The sequence below is a fragment of the Symphodus melops genome, assembly GCF_947650265.1.
Source record: "Symphodus melops genome assembly, chromosome: 12".
NCBI lineage: Eukaryota > Metazoa > Chordata > Actinopteri > Labriformes > Labridae > Symphodus > Symphodus melops.
Window position 1 is genome coordinate 23768872 of NC_136702.1, and position 19901 is coordinate 23788772.

Below are 19901 nucleotides of genomic sequence, written 5' to 3' on the forward strand. Positions count from 1 at the left end.
TCTAGCATAAAGGCTATAATTAGAAAATCTTCTCCTTACCATTGTTGCTGTCTTGAAGGATGATCAAAGACTGACAGGTGCCTTTCAAGCAGTTGAGAGCAGAACAGACCGTTTGTACACGATTGGTCAAAGTTTATGTTGCTATGTGAAAATTGTTTGTCAAGACAATGAAAGTAGCCAATCAATACACTATCTCAAAAACCATCATATATCAAAGTACATTTTAGTTTTTGATGTTACCCACTCCACCAAAACATTCCACCGGACACAGACCCAACTGTTAAAAACTTCACACAACAGTTGAGGTCCCATTTGGAAAGTATAAAAGGTAACAAGGAAAGTGAAATTAGTATAAATAGTGGAAACATTTATGAATGTATTAAAGCAAAAATTAAATCTCTACGTGGAACACAGCCAAAGTTATGAGGCTTTGAAGGAGGTTGAAATGTTTAACATTTCTCTATTCATTTGAATTGGGACTCATTTTGTAGAGACTGCAGGAGAAGTGCTATTACCATTGTAAAACACAATGTAAGTGTAGGAGAATAGTATACAATCAACACAATGCTTTTGGAGCATGAGAATATAGAAGAAGAAAAAGGTATAATACTATTAGCAGTGTGACAGAGAAGAAGAAGGTCTAATACTATTAGCAGTGTGACAGAGAAGAAGAAGGTATAATACTATTAGCAGTGTGACAGAGAAGAAGAAGGTATACTACTATTAGCAGTGTGACAGAGAAGAAGAAGGTATACTACTATTAGCAGTGTGACAGAGGAGAAGAAGGTATACTACTATTAGCAGTGTGACAGAGAAGAAGAAGGTATAATACTATTAGCAGTGTGACAGAGAAGAAGAAGGTATACTACTATTAGCAGTGTGACAGAGAAGAAGAAGGTATAATACTATTAGCAGTGTGACAGAGAAGAAGAAGGTATACTACTATTAGCAGTGTGACAGAGAAGAAGAAGGTATACTACTATTAGCAGTGTGACAGAGGAGAAGAAGGTATAATACTATTACACAAGGAGACTGTGTAAGGAGGAAACATTGGCAGAAGAGCTATAAACAATGAAGTGTGTGAGACACTCACATTTCAAGTAATAGTATGTTTAAAAACATTGTGAGTCAGTAGCGCAGTGGCAGTGCCTGCGTCACTAAGCTTAGAGGCCAAAGTCCAGGCAGCCTGGGTTTGACTCCAGCATACCTGTCCCTTCTCTCTCCCTGACTTTAAATTCAATCCACTTTTTCTCCCTCTTCAAATTGAAGCCCAAAAAATAAATCTTTAAAAAAACCCATCACAACTAATTGTAGTATTGCTTTCATTTATTTTTGACAAGAAACAGAAGACCATACATGGGTAGTAGCCTGATAGTCCCCTCTCTGTAAGGTGTGTGTGTGTGTGTGTGTGTGTGTGTGTGTGTGTGACATTGACATTTGAAATTCAATTCACACAGACACCTATACACACACACAGACACACAGACACACACACACACACACACACACACACACACACACTTAGACTTCCTTTATTGTCATTCAGAGTTGAACTTTGCAGTACAGATAAGAACAAAATTTCGTTGCATTAGCTCGATGTAGTGCAGGATAAAAGAGAGCAGAGAGTATTTGCATAAAGAGTGTTGTGTAGTATACAAAATAAGGTGCAGAATGTTTGCATTTCCAAAGAAGGTGCAGATATAAATATAACATAAAAAACAAGAGCTGTTGTAAGATTATTGTACAGATAAATATTATTGCACGTTTATTTGTCAGTTTAATTATCTTTATAGTCCAGAGAGGTAAACCAGTTTGGAGGGTTGACGGGGAATGAGAGGTAATACGGTTTCTGGGTTTGGAGCGGGAATGAGGGGATTGTTTTGTAGTGTTCAAGAGTCTTATGGCCTGAGGGAAGAAGCTGTTACAGAACCTGGAGGTTCTGCTACGGAGGGTGTGGAACCTCTTTCCAGAGTCCAGCAGAGAAAACAGTCCTTGGTGGGGGTGGGAGGGGTCTGGACTGATTTTCTGAGCCCTGGTCAGACAGCAACTTTTTGCAATCTCCCAGATAGGAGGAAGAGGAGTGCTGATGATCTTTTCTGCTGTCCTCACCACTCTCTGCAGAGACTTCCAGTCTGAGGCACTGCAAACTCCAGACCAGACAGAGATGCAGTTGGTCAGGAGGCTCTCTATAGTGCCTCTGTAGAAGGTGGTGAGAATGGGGGGAGGGAGCTGTGCTCTTTTCATCCAGTGCAAAAAGTGTATGCGCTGCTGAGCTCTTTTTACAAGAGCTCCGGTGTGTAGGGACCAGGTCAGATTGTCAGTTATCTGCACACACACACACACACACACACACACACACACACACACACACACACATTGAATGAATAGTAATGATAAACACTACCCAATGAGCCAAATGCTCAAGTGAACAAAAACACCAAATCCACAGAGATATAGGCTATTCTTAATTGGAAAGTGCTGTCATGGTGCTGTAAGTGGAAAATTTTAAAGCACTTTTCAGCAACTGTCCCATGGTGAAGTGGATCACTTGTTAGCTGAGTCATTGGAAGCATTGGCACTGAAGGAAACTGTAACATTACTCGATGATTTTTTTTTAACCATGAATTCTATGTTTCCCTCATGGATTATGAGGAAGAGCGCATCAGTAAGTAGTGTATGTGGCACATGTGGTTGCTTAGCTTCCTCAATGGGTGCTCGGACCCCGAAGCACCCCTAAATTTAAAAAATGACAGTTCATGTTGATTGATCATTGGGTTAGGAGAGAGAGAAAAAGAGAGAGAGAGAGAGAGAGCGAGAGCGAGAGAGCGAGAGAGAGACAGAGAGGGGAGAAGAATGTAAAATACTATAAGTGCATGAGCTATAAACAGCATGAAGCTGAATAAAAAAGTAAAACTACAAGAAGAAGCATGAATAGTAGAAGAGTATAGGAGAAAGGTTAGAACAAGAAGAAGAAAAAAGTAAAAGTATCTGTAGGAAAACAAGAAATAGTGATAGAGAAAATGTAGTAAAAGAAGAAGTGGAAGCAGACAAAAAAAGTAAAATCAGAATAACAGGAAGTAGAAGAAGAGGAAATAACAGAAAAAAACAGTAGAAAAAGTAGATAAGAAGTAGAAGAAAGTAAAAGTATCTGTAGGAGAACAAGAAATAGTGATAGAAGGAGAACATGTCGTAAAAAAAGTGGAAGCAGAATAAATAAGTAAAAGCAGAAGAACAAGAAGTAGAAGAAGAGGAAATAGCAGAAAAAACACACAGTAGTAAAAGTATAACAAGAAGTAGAAGAAAGTAAAAGTATCTGTACGAGAACAAGAAATAGTGATAGAAAGAGCAAATGTAGTAAAAGAAGTGGGAGCAGAAAAAATAAGTAAAAGCAGAAGAAGAAGAAGAAGAAGTAGAAGAAGAGGGAATAGCAGAAAAAAACAGTAGCAAAAGTAAAACAAGAAGCAGAAGTAAAAGTATCTGCAGAATAACAAGAAATAGCAATGGAAGAAGAAGATGTAGCAAAAGCAGAAATACAAGAAGCAGAAGAAGAGGAAATAGCAGAAAAGACAGCAAAACTAAAACAAGAAGCAGAAGAAGTTATTTGCAGAAGAAGAAGAAATAGTAATGGAAGAAGATGTAGCAAAAGCAGAAATACAAAAAGCAGAAGAGGAAATAGCAGAAAAAGACCGTAGCAAAACTAAAACAAGAAGCAGAAGAAGTAAAAGTATCTGCAGAAGAACAAGAAATAGTAATAGAAGATGTTGCAAAAGCAGAAGAAGGGGAAATAGCAGAAAAAGACTGTAGCAAAACTAAAACAAGAAGCAAAAGTATCTGCAGAAGAACATTGGACATGTTGCTCGCAGGAGCTGGGGATTGAACCCTAAACCTTCCGATTGAGGGGCGACGACTCTACCAACTGAGCCACAGTATAAAGTTCAATGCATGTGTGTGCGTATGTGGAGGGGAGGGTGTTTGTGTGTATAACTAATCAAGAGTAACAGCAGTCAGCTGGCAGATAAGACAGTGAGAAAACGGGGGAAACATCTCCCTATTCAGTGCTTATTTTAAGGGGTAAAATGAAGAGTTCGCGGCTGAATGATGATTTTATGAGCAAGAGGAGAGGTAGCTGAACGCGTTGATGTAATTTGTATGTCTGGGACCCAAGAAATCTCGGAACTACAGCGATTTAAAAACTTAGTCAATTTTTCTTTCATTTGACAATTTTCGTTTCTTTTAACATTATCGCAGATGGAGAGTTTTTTGGACCACCTGCCGCTTTGAAGCTCACTGTGTCCAAACCGTAGCTCCGTTTGTCCTGAAATTTTAATGTGAGCGAGAGGACAAGTTTTCCTACGTTTTGAGGGTAAATTTAGTCATGTGGTGTGAAAATTGTGATCGCTAGAGCAATTTGTTCGGGAGATTTTGAAACAATCTGACAACTGTGCCGCACTCTAAGCGATGATGTCACGCACTCTAGCTCTGAACATCTCACCACATACACACCCATTCAAAAACGTGGAAGACAGCAAAAAACATCACCAAACATTTGGAGGTATAGTTTAAAAAGTATAAAAGATAGCAAAACAATGTAAATGTAGCAAAAGTAGCAGAAGAACGTGTGAACGTTTTAAAGCAAAAATGAAGTCTCTACGTTGAACAGAGCAAAAGTTATAAGGCTGAGAAGAAGGTTGAAAAGCTGAAACGTTTCCCATTCATTTCAATGGGGCAGAATTTTCTGGAAAAAGTGAAATAACTTAAAAAGTAAAAGTAGTAAAAACGCGAAAAGATATAGCACACCTGTCCAGAAAAAGCTGAACAGTATGATAGTTGAACGGTGAAAGTAGCACAAACGGTTGAAGAGTAGAAGAGCAGCGAAAAACGCACGGAAGTGGAATAATAATAATAAAGAACTGGATAACAATAGTGTGAATGCTTTCAAGCATTCACACTAATAACTAGAAAATTTGCATTTCCCTGCGGAAAATGCGTGTGAATGCTTCCTGCTGAAATGTTGCGGAAACACTGCTGAATGAAGAAAAATCAGCAGAAAAAGAGGAAAATTAGCAGAAGATGAAGAAAAAGTGGAACAAGTAGAAGAAGAGGAAATAGCAGAAGAAAAGTGGAAGAAGAGGAAATAGCAGAAGAAAAGTGGAAGAAGAGGAAATAGCAGAAGAAAAGTGGAAGAAGAGGAAATAGCAGAAAAGTGGAAGAAGAGGAAATAGCAGAAGAAAAGTGGAAGAACAAAAACCGTAGTAAAAGGAGAAAAGGAAGTAGAAGAAAGTGAAAGTGTCTGTACAAGAACAAGAAATAGTGATAGAAGAAAATGTAGTAAAAGAAGTGGAAGCAGAAAAAGAAGTAAAAGCAGAAGAACAAGAGGTAGAAGAAGAGTAAATAGCAGAAGAAAAGTGGAAGAAGAAAAACAGTAGTGAAAGGAAGTAGAAGAAATTGAAAGTATCTGTACAAGAACAGGACACATCAGACATGTCACTCGCAGGAGCTGGGGATCGAACCCTCAACCTTCCGATTGACTCTACCAACTGAGCCACAGCCGCCAATCATGAAGAAAAGCATTTACAGTATAAAGTTCAATGCATGTGTGTGCGTGTGTGGAGGGGAGGGTGTTTGTGTGTGTAAGTGCAATCAAGAGCAACTGCATTCAGCTGGCAGCTTCGACTGAGAAAATGGGGGAACATCTCCCTATTCAGTGCTCATTTTAAGGGGTTAAATTAAGAGTTGGTGGTTGAATGATGATTTTATGAGCAAGAGGAGAGTTAGCTGAACGCGTTGATGTAATTTTTATGTCTGGGATCCAAGAAATGTGGGAACTACAGCGATGTGAAAACTTTGTCAAGAGAGATCAGTTTCCAGATGAATCGGTGGATCTTAACATTATCGCAGATGGAGAGTTTTTTGGACCACCTGCCGCTTTGAAGCTCACAGTGTCCAGACCGTTGCTCCGTTTGTCCTGAAATCCTAATGTGAGCGAGAGGACAAGTTTTCCTACGTTTTGAGGGTAAATTTAGTCATGTGGTGTGAAAATTGTGGTCGCTAGAGCAATTTGTTCGGGAGATTTTGAACCCATCTCCCAACTCTGCCACACTCTAACGATGATGTCACGCACTCTAGCTCTGAACATTCCACCACATAGACACCCATTCAAAAACGGGGAAGACAGCAAAAAACATCACAAAACAGTTGGAAGTATAGTTTAAAAAGTATAAAAGATAGCAAAACAATGTAAATGTAGTAAAAGTAGTGGAGAAACGTGTGAACGTTTTAAAGTAAAAATGAAGTCTCTACGTGGAACACAGCAAAAGTTATAAGGCTGAGAAAAAGGTGGAACAGTGGAAAAAAATCCCATTCATTTCAATGGGGAAAAAAATTGTGAAAATTTGTGGAAAAAGTGAAATAACTTAAAAAGTAAAAGTAGTAAAAACGTGAAAAGATATAGCACACCTGTCCAGAACAAGCAGAACAGTATGAAAGTTGAACGGTGAAAGTAGCACAAACGGTTGAAGAGTAGAAGCGAAGCAAAAAACGTACGGAAGTAGAATAATAATAATAATAAAGATTTGGATAACAATAGTGTGAATGCTTGAGCATTCACACTAATAATAAAGATTTGGATAACAATAGTGTGAATGCTTTCAAGCATTCACACTAATAATATTAACAATTGTAGTAGTGTGGTTTGCCTTTCAGGCAACCACCCTAATAATAATATTAACAATTGTAGTAGTGTGGTTTGCCTTTCAGGCAACCACCCTAATGAACCGACAAGAAACTCAGGCACACACAGAGACTAAATAGACGTGGGGTAATCAGACACAGGTGAGACTAACGAGACAGGTGAGGAACATCAGGGTAATCACAAAGGCGGGAAACACAAGGAACAAAGAACACAAGACCAGAACACTGAAGACAAGTACAAAGTAAAACCTGATACTGACACCACCAAAACCAGATATACAAAATAAAACAGGAAACACTAAAGACTAGACTTGGAAACATTAAACACCAAACTAAGAAACTGAAAACACAAGTAACAGGAAAACAAGCCTACAGACAACGTAGAAGAACACAAGGACACAGGGAAACACACTAAGGACTAAAGTTAACCACAAGACTAAGAAACATTAAAGCACCCAAGGGAAAACAATCAACACGAGGAAACAAGTACACTAAGGACAGAATGAAACAAAACCAAACCATGACAATCTATCTATCTATCTATCTATCTATCTATCTATCTATCTATCTATCTATCTATCTATCTATCTATCTATCTATCTATCTATCTATCTATCTATCTATCTATCTATCTATCTATCTATCTATCTATCTATCTATCTATCTATCTATCTATCTATCTATCTATCTATCTATCTATCTATCTATCATAAGCCGACTCAGGCGCAACCGTTACCAAACTTCTCTGTTTTGGATGATCAGGCCGCGCGCTAACAGACTGTTAGTATCACTCCACAATGGCTGCAGGTCATTAAGGTTAGAAAATAGACGTGACAGAAAGTAAACCAACATACCAAAAATAGATCAAGGATCATTGTCTATCAAAGTTCCTCTCCATTAGTATCAGTCTTTCTTAAATCATGTAAAGTACAGGAATTTAAATTGTCAACCAAACTTTACAAAAGTCCTTGTCTTTTTGCCAAATATTAATTCATTAAAACAAGAATACTTAGTAGAATAGATCTGTTGCTTATGTCATGTTCAAACACATCACACATTACATCCATCCATCTATCCATTTTCTGCCGCTTATCCGGGGCCGGGTCGCGGGGGCAGCAGTCTATGCAGAGACACCCAGACTTCTCTCACCCCAGACACCTCCTCCAGCTCTTCTGGTGGGACCCCGAGGCGTTCCCAAGCCAGCCGAGAGACATAGTCTCTCCAGCGTGTCCTGGGTCTACCCCGAGGCCTCCTCCCGGAGGGACATGCCCGAAACACCTCCCTAGGGAGGCGTCCAGGGGGCATCCGGACCAGATGCCCCAACCACCTCAACTGACTCCTCTCGATGTGAAGGAGCAGCGGCTCTACTCCGAGCTCCTCCCTGGTGACCGAGCTCCTCACCCTATCTCTAAGGGTGCGCCCAGCCACCCTATGGAGGAAGCCCATTTCGGCCGCTTGTATCCGAGATCTCGTTCTTTCGGTCCTGACCCAAAGCTCATGACCATAGGTGAGGGTAGGAACGAAGATCGACCGGTAAATCGAGAGCTTCGCCTTTCGGCTTAGCTCCTTCTTCACCACGACGGACCGATACAGCGACCGCATGACTGCAGACGCCGCACCGATCCGTCTGTCGATCTCGCGCTCCATCTTCCCCCCACTCGTGAATAAGACCCCAAGATACTTAAACTCCTCCACCTGGGGCAAGGACTCCCCACCGACCCGAAGAGGGCAAACCACCTTTTTCTGGTCGAGAACCATGGCCTCAGATTTAGAGGTGCTGATCCTCATCCCAGCCGCCTCACACTCGGTAGCGAACCGCCCCAGTGCGCGCTGAAGGTCCTGGTTCGTTGGAGCCAACAAGACCACATTATCCGCAAAAAGCAGAGACGAGATCCTGTGGTCCCCGAACTGGACCCCCTCTGGCCCCTGGCTGCGCCTAGAAATTCTGTCCATAAAAGTAATGAACAGAACCGGTGACAAAGTCACACATTACATTTGTGCCAAAATGTTTGTTAGGTCATCAGTTCCAGGTCCAGCAATTTGCTGACATTTTTAGGTCTTCAAATGTTGAAACCCTCTTTAAACATAAAAAACTTCATGTGTAGATATGAAGTAGATATGACAATTTCACGTTTGAATAACGCTCCAAAAATTGCTAAAACATAAAACAGTAAAAACAAAGAATCTAAACGTTGACATTTGTTAAACCTGACTTTGCTCATACTTGAGCTTTCTCTTGCAGCAGGTCATGATTTGTGACAGGTGTGGTAGATATCATGGATGTTTAATAAGTATTATAGTAAAACTTATGTGCTAACAGTACTTAGTTTCTTTACTAATTTTTTTTTTCATTTATTTTGTGTCATTAGTTGTCTCTGATGAAGAAGAAAGCAACACCATCATGGGGGATCAAGATGAACCTCAGGTAAAAACAAAATTCTGTTCAAATTTTTTTTTTAAAGTGTGTTTGTCCCAACACAAATGTTGTCATATGTGTTGAGGAATTTGATATAATTGGATTAAGTTACAGCACATTTCAATTTCAGGGGGAAGATCTGCCTCCTGACATCAAGGATTTGAGTAAACAACTTATTAAAGAATGGGTGGATGGTGTGGATCCCAGTGTTGCAGAAATTCTGTTGCAAGAGGTTTTGCTCATAGTTTTAAAATACTTAAAAATGAGTGTTGAGACTTTTGAACTAGCAAAACGTAATATGCATGCCAGAGATAAGAAATTACTTGAGGTAAAATTACAGAAAGATTATATAAATTCAAAAAGTTGCTCTGGAGGTTCCTGCAAACCTTACCCATTTTGTCGTTTCCATGAGTCACATACATACTGGGAGGGCAGCATTCTTGATGTCCAAGAATCTGATGCCTCAGATTTCATTAAACCCTGGCACAAGTATATAGATATTAACAAGACACTAGATAGAAATAATTTTATTAATAATTTTATTGATAAGGTTATTACCTTTGCGTCTGCCTGCATGAATAGCCGCACCAATGGCACCATCCATTTTGGAATAGGGGACGGTAAAGACAAGGAGAACAAGTTTAAACATGGCCAGGTGTTGGGAGTTGTTGTAGAGGATAAAGAGATATATGTTGAGGGACTTAAAAAGGCCATTGATCGTTATTTTGAGGATGACTACAGATGGATTGCTAATACTTGCATCAAACCACCTCGATTTGTTGGAGTTCTCGATAAAAATGGGACACCACCAGACAAATGTGTTATAGAAGTGGACATTGTTCCTTACTCTACGATCTGTGAAAATAATTTCTTTAAAAGTACTTTAAAAATAATAAATGAAAATAATTCCAAGAAAGAAGTAAAAACAGTCAATACCAAAACAAATTCAAAACAGCTCTTCATCCGAGATGGAGATAGCATTAAAGATATCTTACATACAATCGAATACAACAAGTTCAAAGACGGTCTGCCCCAACAATCTCAACTACGAAAACAAGCAGAAGAGCAGTATTTCATCCAACAATTGATTACTTTGGTCCAACACCACAAAATCCTATTTATTCAGGACATGGATATGACACGCTTAAAAACTAGTGGTGTGACTTTTGGAGAAGCAATACTTATCAGTCATACCAGAGATGAGGTGGTGAAATTAAAGAAAGAGGAAGCAACAACTTCTACAGATTTCCCTGGAGGTCCTTGCAAACCATACCGATTTCAGAGTTACCATCATGCCCATAGATACAGGCAGGACAGCATTCTTGATGTCACAGAATCTGGTGCTTTAGATTTCATTGATCCGTGCCACGAGTTTAAAGGTTTCTACAACACAACAGATAGATACAAAATAATTAAGTTCACTTATGAGGTTATTCGCTTTGCAGCTTCCTGCATGAATAGCCGCACCAATTGCACCATCCATTTTGGAATAGGGGATGATAAAGACAAGGAGAAAAAGTTCAAACATGGCCAGGTGGTGGGAGTGGTTGTAAAGGATAAAGACGCTTATGATGACGAACTTAGAAAGGCCATTGATCGTTGTTTTTTAAATCAAGACAAACAGATTGCTCAAATTTGCATCAAACCACCTCGATTTGTTGGAGTTCTCAATAAATATGGGACATCATCAGACACATATGTCATAGAAGTGGACATTGTTCCTGACTCTAAGATCTGTGAAGACAACGTTTTCTTTACTACATTTCAATCAGGAGAGACTTAATTAAGAATGAACAATTATTTATTACAATGAAATGTGCAACAATTGTAGAATGAAATGTGCAAAGTCTTTTGGGGGCTAGACTCCGTCATGACGACTTCATGAGCTCCGAGGGGTAGTGAGGCCGACGCGGGATAGGATGCCCCCCTGTGGAGTCTAGACACTGGTGGTGGTGAAAAGGATGGAGGCTGAGAAGAGGAGTGGGTTTCAGCCGGGGCCTGGACTCTGCTGAGCTGGAAGGAGGTGACTGGGGTGGAGGAGGGTTGCGGCGTATGCCTGCAGCTACGGGATGACTGGAAGAGAGAGAGTTTTTAAACTATTGACAGCAAGCCATTGATTGGTAGAGAAAGTTCGTGGCAGAGTCTGGTTGGTTAATTCCAGGATGATACACGCCCATGATCACCTGCTTGCCAGAGAGAGATACAGGTGGTAGTAGGGGGTGTGGTTTAAGAATGAATGAAGAGGTGAATGAATGAAAGAATAACACCAGTCTTCCTGTCTGAACTTACGCTGAGCTCCATTTCAATCAGGAGAGACTTAATTAAGAATGAACAATTATTTATTACAATGAAATGTGCAACAATTGTAGAATGAAATGTGCAAAGTCTTTTGGGGGCTAGACTCCGTCATGACGACTTCATGAGCTCCGAGGGGTAGTGAGGCCGACGCGGGATAGGATGCCCCCCAAAATAAAGTGAGAAAGACAAAGGTAGAATCATTATAGGTTTTACCTTATGGCTGCCTGGAGTCTGTGGGAAACATTTATGAGTTAGATGATGAACATTGATTAATTGTTAAATACGATCAGAGAGTATTCACCCTGTGTAGTTATTGTATGGTGACTTACCTGATCATGCGCCAGTCTAGGTTCTCACCTGACGTGGCTTTGCATGACCCTTTTAAGCTGCCCTATAGTCGTGTGGCACGCATGTTGGGCTCGCCGGCCGCAGACAAGTAGCCCGGCACGACTACTGTACCTGACCTATAGCCATCTGGCCCGGCGTGTATTGGATCTGACAGACCCGACACGTGGCCAGCATGACTGCTAATCTGCCCTGTAATCGTGTGACCTGCATGTAGGGTTCAGCGACCGCTGACATGTTGTCCGGCACGAAAACGAGGACTGACCAGCCGCCAACCGACCTGCGCATCTAGGTCCGTTTGACCGACACGTGGCCTAGAAGACTGCTAGCCGCCCTTAGACATGTGGCCCGGCACGTAGGGTTCAGCGACCGCTGACGTGTGGCCCGGCATGACTCTTAAGCCTACCCTGTAGCCATCTGGCCCGGCGTATCCGGGGTCTGCCGAGACCCGATACGTGGCCAGCATGACTACTAAGCTGCCCTGTGGTCATGTGGCCCGGCATGTTTGGTTCGGGACCGCAGACATGTGGCCTGGCATGACTCTCTAATGGTCTGACATAGTAGCCATCTGGCCCGGCGTGTATTGGATCTGTTAGACCCGACACGTGGCCAGCATGACTGTGAGAAGAATGAAGACTGTAAATGTGACGCCCGTGATTTAGAAGGAAGTTAGACTTAACCTTATAAAACATCATGAAATACACCACCACCAGTTATATGTTTTCTTACCATTTGATAGCGCTTTAGTCATCTTTGGCTTACCGAACCGCCAGATATCTGGACGAATATAGGACTGGAAGTCAGGGGAAGATCATCATCCGAGTTGTCGAGGAGAAAAGAACACCTGGATTGACTGCTGATGTGGAGCCGACTATTCTAATGGAATTAGCTGAATAGCCATGAACTTAACTTAGTGCAATGTGATTCAATCAGCCAGCGCAAGCAAGCTAACCAGAGCTTCATGAGCGAGGCAGCATACTCAGAAATTCTTTTAGGTGCTACCATGGCAACATGCGTGGAAAAATAGCTGTAGATGTTAAAGTCATGAAGAAGTGATTATGAAACATTTGTAATCGTTAATGATGTAGAATAAAGAAATACAAGATGCATAAAAATAGGAGTCGAATCTTGATGCTCAGGAACCTGTGATGACAAGGTTGAGATGCTGCAAAAAGCAAACCATGTTAGCATCCTTGGTACACATGTAACTGCTGACGAAGTTTGCAGGTCCAGGAAGGTCTGAACGAATTGAAGACCAAGATATGGAATTTCAGTTTTATGATGGATGATTAGGATTGTATTGGACATGACTTATAGCAATGAATGACCGTCCTGCTGCCATGATGACTGAGTTCTCGTTGCTGTTGCGATTGAACGATTAGGATGCATTGTACAACTGAATAGTTGTAACCTGATTTATGACAAAACAGACGAGTTCATCAACAAGCGTTTACTCGGATTAATAACAGTTTACAAATCTGCAGTCCATGCTGAAGTTGAGACAGATTTGACTGAGACAGAATTTTCGTAATGTGCAGACCCACCGAGTCATCCGATTTGTGTTCTGATTAACCTAAATGTAAATGGCCTGTAGACAATCATGCCGATGCAGAGTGTAGTTCCCCCCAAAACCTAGAGGGATGCACTGAAATAAGATGAAGGTTTAGCATTGACTTTATGAGTAGACACAGCCCGCTGGAATTGATGTTAGAGAGACGCGATTGTAATGCGACCCGCTGAATGAGGTCAAATTACCATGACTAGTATGAAGGGGCTAAAGTACCTTTTGCTTAAATAGTAAGTTAGTGATTTCTGATTTACTTCGGGATTACATATTCTTGCATGAGTTCATCGGTCTGCGGAAGTTGCTTCCGACCACGTGCCAAATAGTGTGCCTTAACTGGACGACCACCTACTGTTCGTACTTGCAACGCTTATAATTGTGATGCAGGTCAATTGAGCTGCTGGTTGGTATATGTGGAGAAGCCAGAGCTGGGAGCCATGAGCAGAATCCTATATGGCTGGTTAACTACTCCTTGTTGACTGACAATATAGTGAGAACTCCATGTGTGCTTTAATCTATGATTATCATCACCTAAATTAGGTTCAACACGCATGCTAAATCACTTATACTTTAGCAGTAGTAAACTACTCTGTGCGGACTCATTGCTGAATTAGAGAGAGCTCTCACAGGTTTATCTGCCAGCCGGACAACTGCCGGAGTGAAATGACATTCAATTATAACACAACTATTTTTGAATTACCGCGATATCTGGCCATTACCTGGTTTAAAGACTGAATTAGAACATTTTTAGAGTGCATATAGCAGAGATCGAGTATATCCTGTGTACTTGTCTCTCTTAGTCTTGCTGTCCTCCAAGAGAGCAACGCCTGAGTCCCGCTAACTCTGACGATGACTGAGCTGTAATTACAGGATCTACATTTGGTTTACAAGGGCTGCCCAGCCGCTAGTCCCTTTGTGCATGAAGTTGTTAAACTGCAGATTTATAGACAGAAAAACACTACGCTCGCCATTAAATTTGAATGTCTTGAAACATTTAAGATTATGGTAATGTACAGAATTATGCAAAGTGGGGCTATAAGCCTACTCGGGTGCAACTGCTAGCCTGTTAATGTGACGATGCAGTTTGAGTTGTTTTGGATTCATGCTAATGCCCGATGGCGACATCTAGTGGATTAGAGTGACCATCCTTCTTCTGAACGAAGCACTTGAAAGTCTGTAGAGACTTCTTTGTCTGCATTTACATTTTATCTGCATTTACGTTTTGAAGTATTTCAGCATATCCCATTCAAGTCCATTCTAATTGATAGTGTTTGCATGAACTAGTCAAGCTGCGTCAAGTTTGACCCTCCTTTAGCAACATGTATTCGAATACATGTTCCGTAACTTGAAATCAGATTTAATTTGGGTGACAAACGAGGTAAATGATCATGCCAAGTATGGCTTGTTAGATCAAACAGATTACTCATAATTGATTAAATATGAATTAATTCCAGACGTCATAATGCAAATCCTCACAAGTATTTATGCCGCCCTAGTATGACTAAATCTGATGAACGTTGAAAAGACACAGCAATATGTTGAATATACCCAGGCATAAGTAAAATAAAAATAAAATGGACTACTAGCCTGTTCATGCTGGAAACATATTCTTGAATGACTGGCATCCGTGCTATAAATAAATTAATAACACCCTGAGTAAACGAAAAGTCTAACATCTGAGGACAAATCCCGTTGTGCAGTGATTAAAGGGGACTTTTAAAGAGCTTTTCTGACAGATCTGAGTTTAAATGGTTAAAGGAATAGAGCATGAAAATTGGTTCACGAGAATTACGCTTATTGTGTAACATATATGATTATTCTTACTGCTAAGATGCCATTAGTTCACTACTCCGACCGTTTATTTAAATAATTGAAAATCGTTTAAAACGAGAGAGGAATGCATTTGTGATTGATGCCACGAGCCCCGACGCACGTGAAGCTGAGCAATTAACTGATGAGCAGATTGATCAGCCGATCTAGCAGAATTTCATACATGACTTATTGGGCCGAGTGGCTGACTGACGTGATACTGTGTGAGACATTACATGAAAAGAAAGTAGTCTTTCTCAGCTGATGAGAAAAACGGAGGAATATGCGCTGTGGCTGCAGCTCGTTGTAACCGGGCATTCCTGAGTATGCAGGCTGATCACCTGCGCTGTCACACACGTGAATTGCGTAAGGGGCCGGGTCGTGATGAACCCATTAACGCATATAAACAGTTTTGATTAGTTAACCACGGTTTAAGGATTAACCCGACAATGTAATTATGTGTTTTCTCAAGTTATTGTGACACAAACAAGCTTAGTCGTGCCAACCATGATGCCCGCTTCTTTACGAAATAAAAGTTAACAAGGATGTGCCTGAGACCGCTGTAAACATGATGATGTTTTTACTCTGCCTTTGACACCAAGCTGCGGGGGCCAGCAGCTGCGTGGATTAATGCAGCATGAACATTATTCTTGAAGCAGGCTGTATTTTGAGTGAGAATGCCGTCACTGTGAAATGAAATATAAGCGACTGTGAGAGACATGATGCAGCTTTGAGGTAGTTACCGAACTTCACAGATTTTGGATGATGAGGTTGCTTCCTGCTCCTGCGTGTCCTTTCATTGCCCGTGAGGCTGAGGTCATTCGAGTGGAGATGACTTTCTCCTTTTTGAGTTGCATCTGATTTAGGCAGCGTCTCTCGCTACCCGCAAATTCAGCATGAAGAGCGTATTGCGGCGTATGCCTGCAGCTACGGGATGACTGGAAGAGAGAGAGTTTTTAAACTATTGACAGCAAGCCATTGATTGGTAGAGAAAGTTCGTGGCAGAGTCTGGTTGGTTAATTCCAGGATGATACACGCCCATGATCACCTGCTTGCCAGAGAGAGATACAGGTGGTAGTAGGGGGTGTGGTTTAAGAATGAATGAAGAGGTGAATGAATGAAAGAATAACACCAGTCTTCCTGTCTGAACTTACGCTGAGCTCCATTAGAAGAGTTGAAACAGACAAAGGAACACATGGACAATAAAAATGCCAAGAAAGACGGTACTGAAACAGTCACTGCTGAAACTAAATCAAAACAGCTCTATATCCGAGACGGAGGTAGCAGTAGTAATATCCTTCGGAAAACCAATACAGACAAATCTATGAGAGAGTTCATCAGTAGGGTGCCCAAACTATCTCAACTACGAAAACGAGCGGAACAGCTTTATTTAGTCCAACACCTCAGAATCTTATTATTGAGTCCTACATGTAGCCCCAACATGAATCTAGCATCACAAAAGGTCCACACCATCCAAACCCTCTCCACATCGGCAACAAAGCTCAGGGACTCCAGTGTGTGGATCAAAAGATCTTCCATTACATCACATATCCTGGGTAAGAAAACAAGATAAGATAAGACATCTTAATCATCCCCTGGTGAAAAATATCTACAATCATAGCAATGAGTAGCAGTAAAACATCAACTATGTACTTAGCTCATATTGTTTCATTATCATTACATTAAGACAGGATCAAATACATTTATATTGATTTCAATGGGTCCTTTATGTTGCAGGTCGACTTTGTCACTCTGATTTCCTGGATGTCCTGGAGGTCACAGACAATGACTTAAACAACGCTGAGGAGTTCATCAGTGTGATGCACGTTCTGCACACATCTACCCTGTGTGTGTTCAGTAACACACATGCTACACGTGGACAGATCCTATCGATCCTTCAAAAACTGGAGAACCATTTCAGATGTCAAGAGGAGGATTCCCTCTTTGTGACTAACATCAAGGACAAAGTCTGGGGTGGCCTACGCTACCAGGTACAAAATACCAACAAAAAAATACCCCTACTTATTGTTAATTTATCTAAAATATTTTCCTCTGATAAATGGCTAACATGATATTCCCAAACTGTAAAGTTAATTCCCTTTTCTGCGTGCAGGACAATGATGTGATGACATCTCCTGAGGAGGCCGCTACAATCGACCCCAGATTCAAAGGAAAGGTGACAACTGATGTCTGGGAGCGACCGACTTTTGCCGTAGCATTAAAAGTCTGGAGCAATAATCACAATGTAAGTTCTTTGAAAATAACTGCCATGCTTGATGATTATAAATGATTGTACATTTTCAATTTGATATTGTCATAACTTTAACAAGTGACTTAAATAATCTCTCAGCTGTCAGAGGACGATGAGAAGCAGGCTGACAATGAGAAAGAAGATTGAATACCAATTTAATCTGTTCAAACATAAAAGCATCACGCCTGAGTGACTGATTACAATTATGTGGTACACTTTCTAATGCAGGGTCCAGTTTCCAAGAAAGCCAGAGTTTCTGGACTTTGAGGACACTTGGACTTTGCAGAAGAGGACTGAGAGCTGAGGAGGAACCTTGTCGCAAACACGAGGATCTGCAGACTGGCCGAGTGGCTTGTCCTCGTTTTGATCGTCCTGTCCAACATACTTTGTCTGTCGGCAGCCCTGCTCCCGTACACGACTTCTGAGCTCCTCCAGCTGTGGTTCCGTCTACCTGCTCCACTGCCAATACTGCATCTGTTCCCTGGCATCGTTTGTCCCCGCACTCAGAAATACGTCCACCGCGGGTCTCGCTGGAGCTTCCACATCAATAACTCCTCGGCCATCAACTCCTTCTGGTCCACATCTCGCCATCGTCGAAGAAGCTCTGGCTGGAAAGCAGACTGCGGTGTGTTAGCCAACCTAGCCAAGACACCCAATTGGACCCTCAGCTCATCTTCCTCCCTCAGCCTCCTCATCCCTCCTGCCCGCATGACCACCATGGGGTCCAGAGCCTGCAGTCGCTCTGCCCCCCAGCTGATTTCCGGGACATTATTATAATTATAATTATGTCTCTTGCCTTGTCCCTCACTCGTCTTGCATTGTCCTGCATCACCTAATAATTTTTTTTTAAAAGTGATTTGAGTAGGGATTTTCTGAGGGTGGAAGTTTCGGTGTTTCACAATTCAGTTACATGTTTTACATTTGTAACCAACAGTTGGAGGTTTTGTGTACAACCATAAAAATATGCATTCTATCAAAATATTTTCAGGATTCTGGGAAAATCTCACGAGTCCTTCAAATCTGGGATCTGAAGGAGATGGTAAAAATGCTATGGAATGTCCAAATGGTTCTTCTCCTCGATTGTGAAGTGATTGTTGTAGTGATTTTTAAAGTTTCTTGTGTTTTTCTTTCAATAAATTTGGTGAAGCTTAGTGTTGTTAGGTTTTTCTTTAATTGCTTACATCTATTTTGATCGATTCACATCTTGCATTTCATCAGACATATTTAAAATAAATGTTTACTGTTTACAAATCAAGATTTTCTACATCAACATTTAATTAAAACATACCAATTGTAAAATGGTGTAAAATTGCAAATCGAGTTGTAACCGAGGGACTGCAGATGTATACTAGCTATGAGCTAAATCTGGTGCAATACATCAAATGGCAACATTTATGTTTAATATTGCGCATGGTCCCTTTACAAATAAAGTTCATAACAATAATAATAGTTAACATATAGTTATATATTTATTTGGTGGTGTTACACATAATTTACAACTTTTAAACAAGACATTTTTTTTGGATGGGGCGGTCAGTCAGTCATGCTGATCTCCTTTTTAAACCAATATTATAATGTTTTATGTTTGTTTATATATGCTATATAAGTCTTGAGTCTAATTGCTAATGCTAACTGCACATGTTTAACATATAATTATGTTTATTCTTAGTCACATAGGGGCTGCTAAATCTTGTTTGGGGGATTATTGTATACAGAGGGGAGGGGAGACAGCGGGTGTGTATTGTAACTAATGTGTTGTGTCCTGCCTGTCTGTATACTGCTACTGAATGCCTTGAATTTCCCTCGGGATCAATACAGTATCTATCTATCTATCTATCTATCTATCTATCTATCTATCTATCTATCTATCTATCTATCTATCTATCTATCTATCTATCTATCTATCTATCTATCTATCTATCTATCTATCTATCTATCTATCTATCTATCTATCTATCTATCTATCTATCTATCTATCTATCTATCTATCTATCTATCTATCTATCTATCTATCTATCTATCTATCTATCTATCTATCTATCTAGCTATCTATCTAGCTATCTATCTATCATTCTTGATATAAAAGAATCTGGTGCTTTAAACTTCATTGAACCGTGCCATGAGTTTAAAGGTTTCTACAACACAACAGATAGATACAAAATAATGTTAGTCATAATAATTTGTGACTAACATCAAGGACAAAGTCTAGGGTGGCTTACGCTACCAGGTACAAAATACCAACAAAATAATACCCCTACTTATTGTTAATTTATCTAAAATATTTTCCTCTGATAAATGGCTAACATGATATTCCCAAACTGTAAAGTTAATTCCCTTTTCTGCGTGCAGGACAATGATGTGATGACATCTCCTGAGGAGGCCGCTACAATCGACCCCAGATTCAAAGGAAAGGTGACAACTGATGTCTGGGAGCGACCGACTTTTGCCGTAGCATTAAAAGTCTGGAGCAATAATCACAATGTAAGTTCTTTGAAAATAACTGCCATGCTTGATGATTATAAATGATT

At 40.6% G+C, this 19901-nt stretch overlaps 1 protein-coding gene and 1 long non-coding RNA gene across 3 annotated transcripts in view; one reads left to right on the plus strand and one right to left on the minus strand.

Annotated features, from left to right (window-relative positions):
* Positions 1 to 7208, minus strand: part of LOC306832399 — a 37411-nt gene extending 30203 nt beyond the window's left edge. Inside the window, exon 1 of the long non-coding RNA XR_013780225.1 lies at positions 6765 to 7208. This is a non-coding gene — a long non-coding RNA (uncharacterized lncRNA). The remainder of the gene's footprint in view (positions 1 to 6764) is intronic.
* The window catches only part of LOC306832382 (sterile alpha motif domain-containing protein 9-like), an 86839-nt gene that overhangs the window by 49809 nt on the left and 17129 nt on the right, over positions 1 to 19901 (plus strand). Inside the window, exons 2-3 of one of the 2 annotated variants that reach the window (XR_013780220.1) lie at positions 9060 to 9115; positions 9237 to 9312. Coding sequence is in view for 1 of the 2 variants with exons in the window: in XM_079357026.1 (XP_079213152.1) it covers positions 9060 to 9115 (56 nt within the window). In the remaining variant the exon portion in view is untranslated. The remainder of the gene's footprint in view (positions 1 to 9059; positions 9116 to 9236; positions 9313 to 19901) is intronic. The other variant, XM_079357026.1, reaches the window with a different exon arrangement.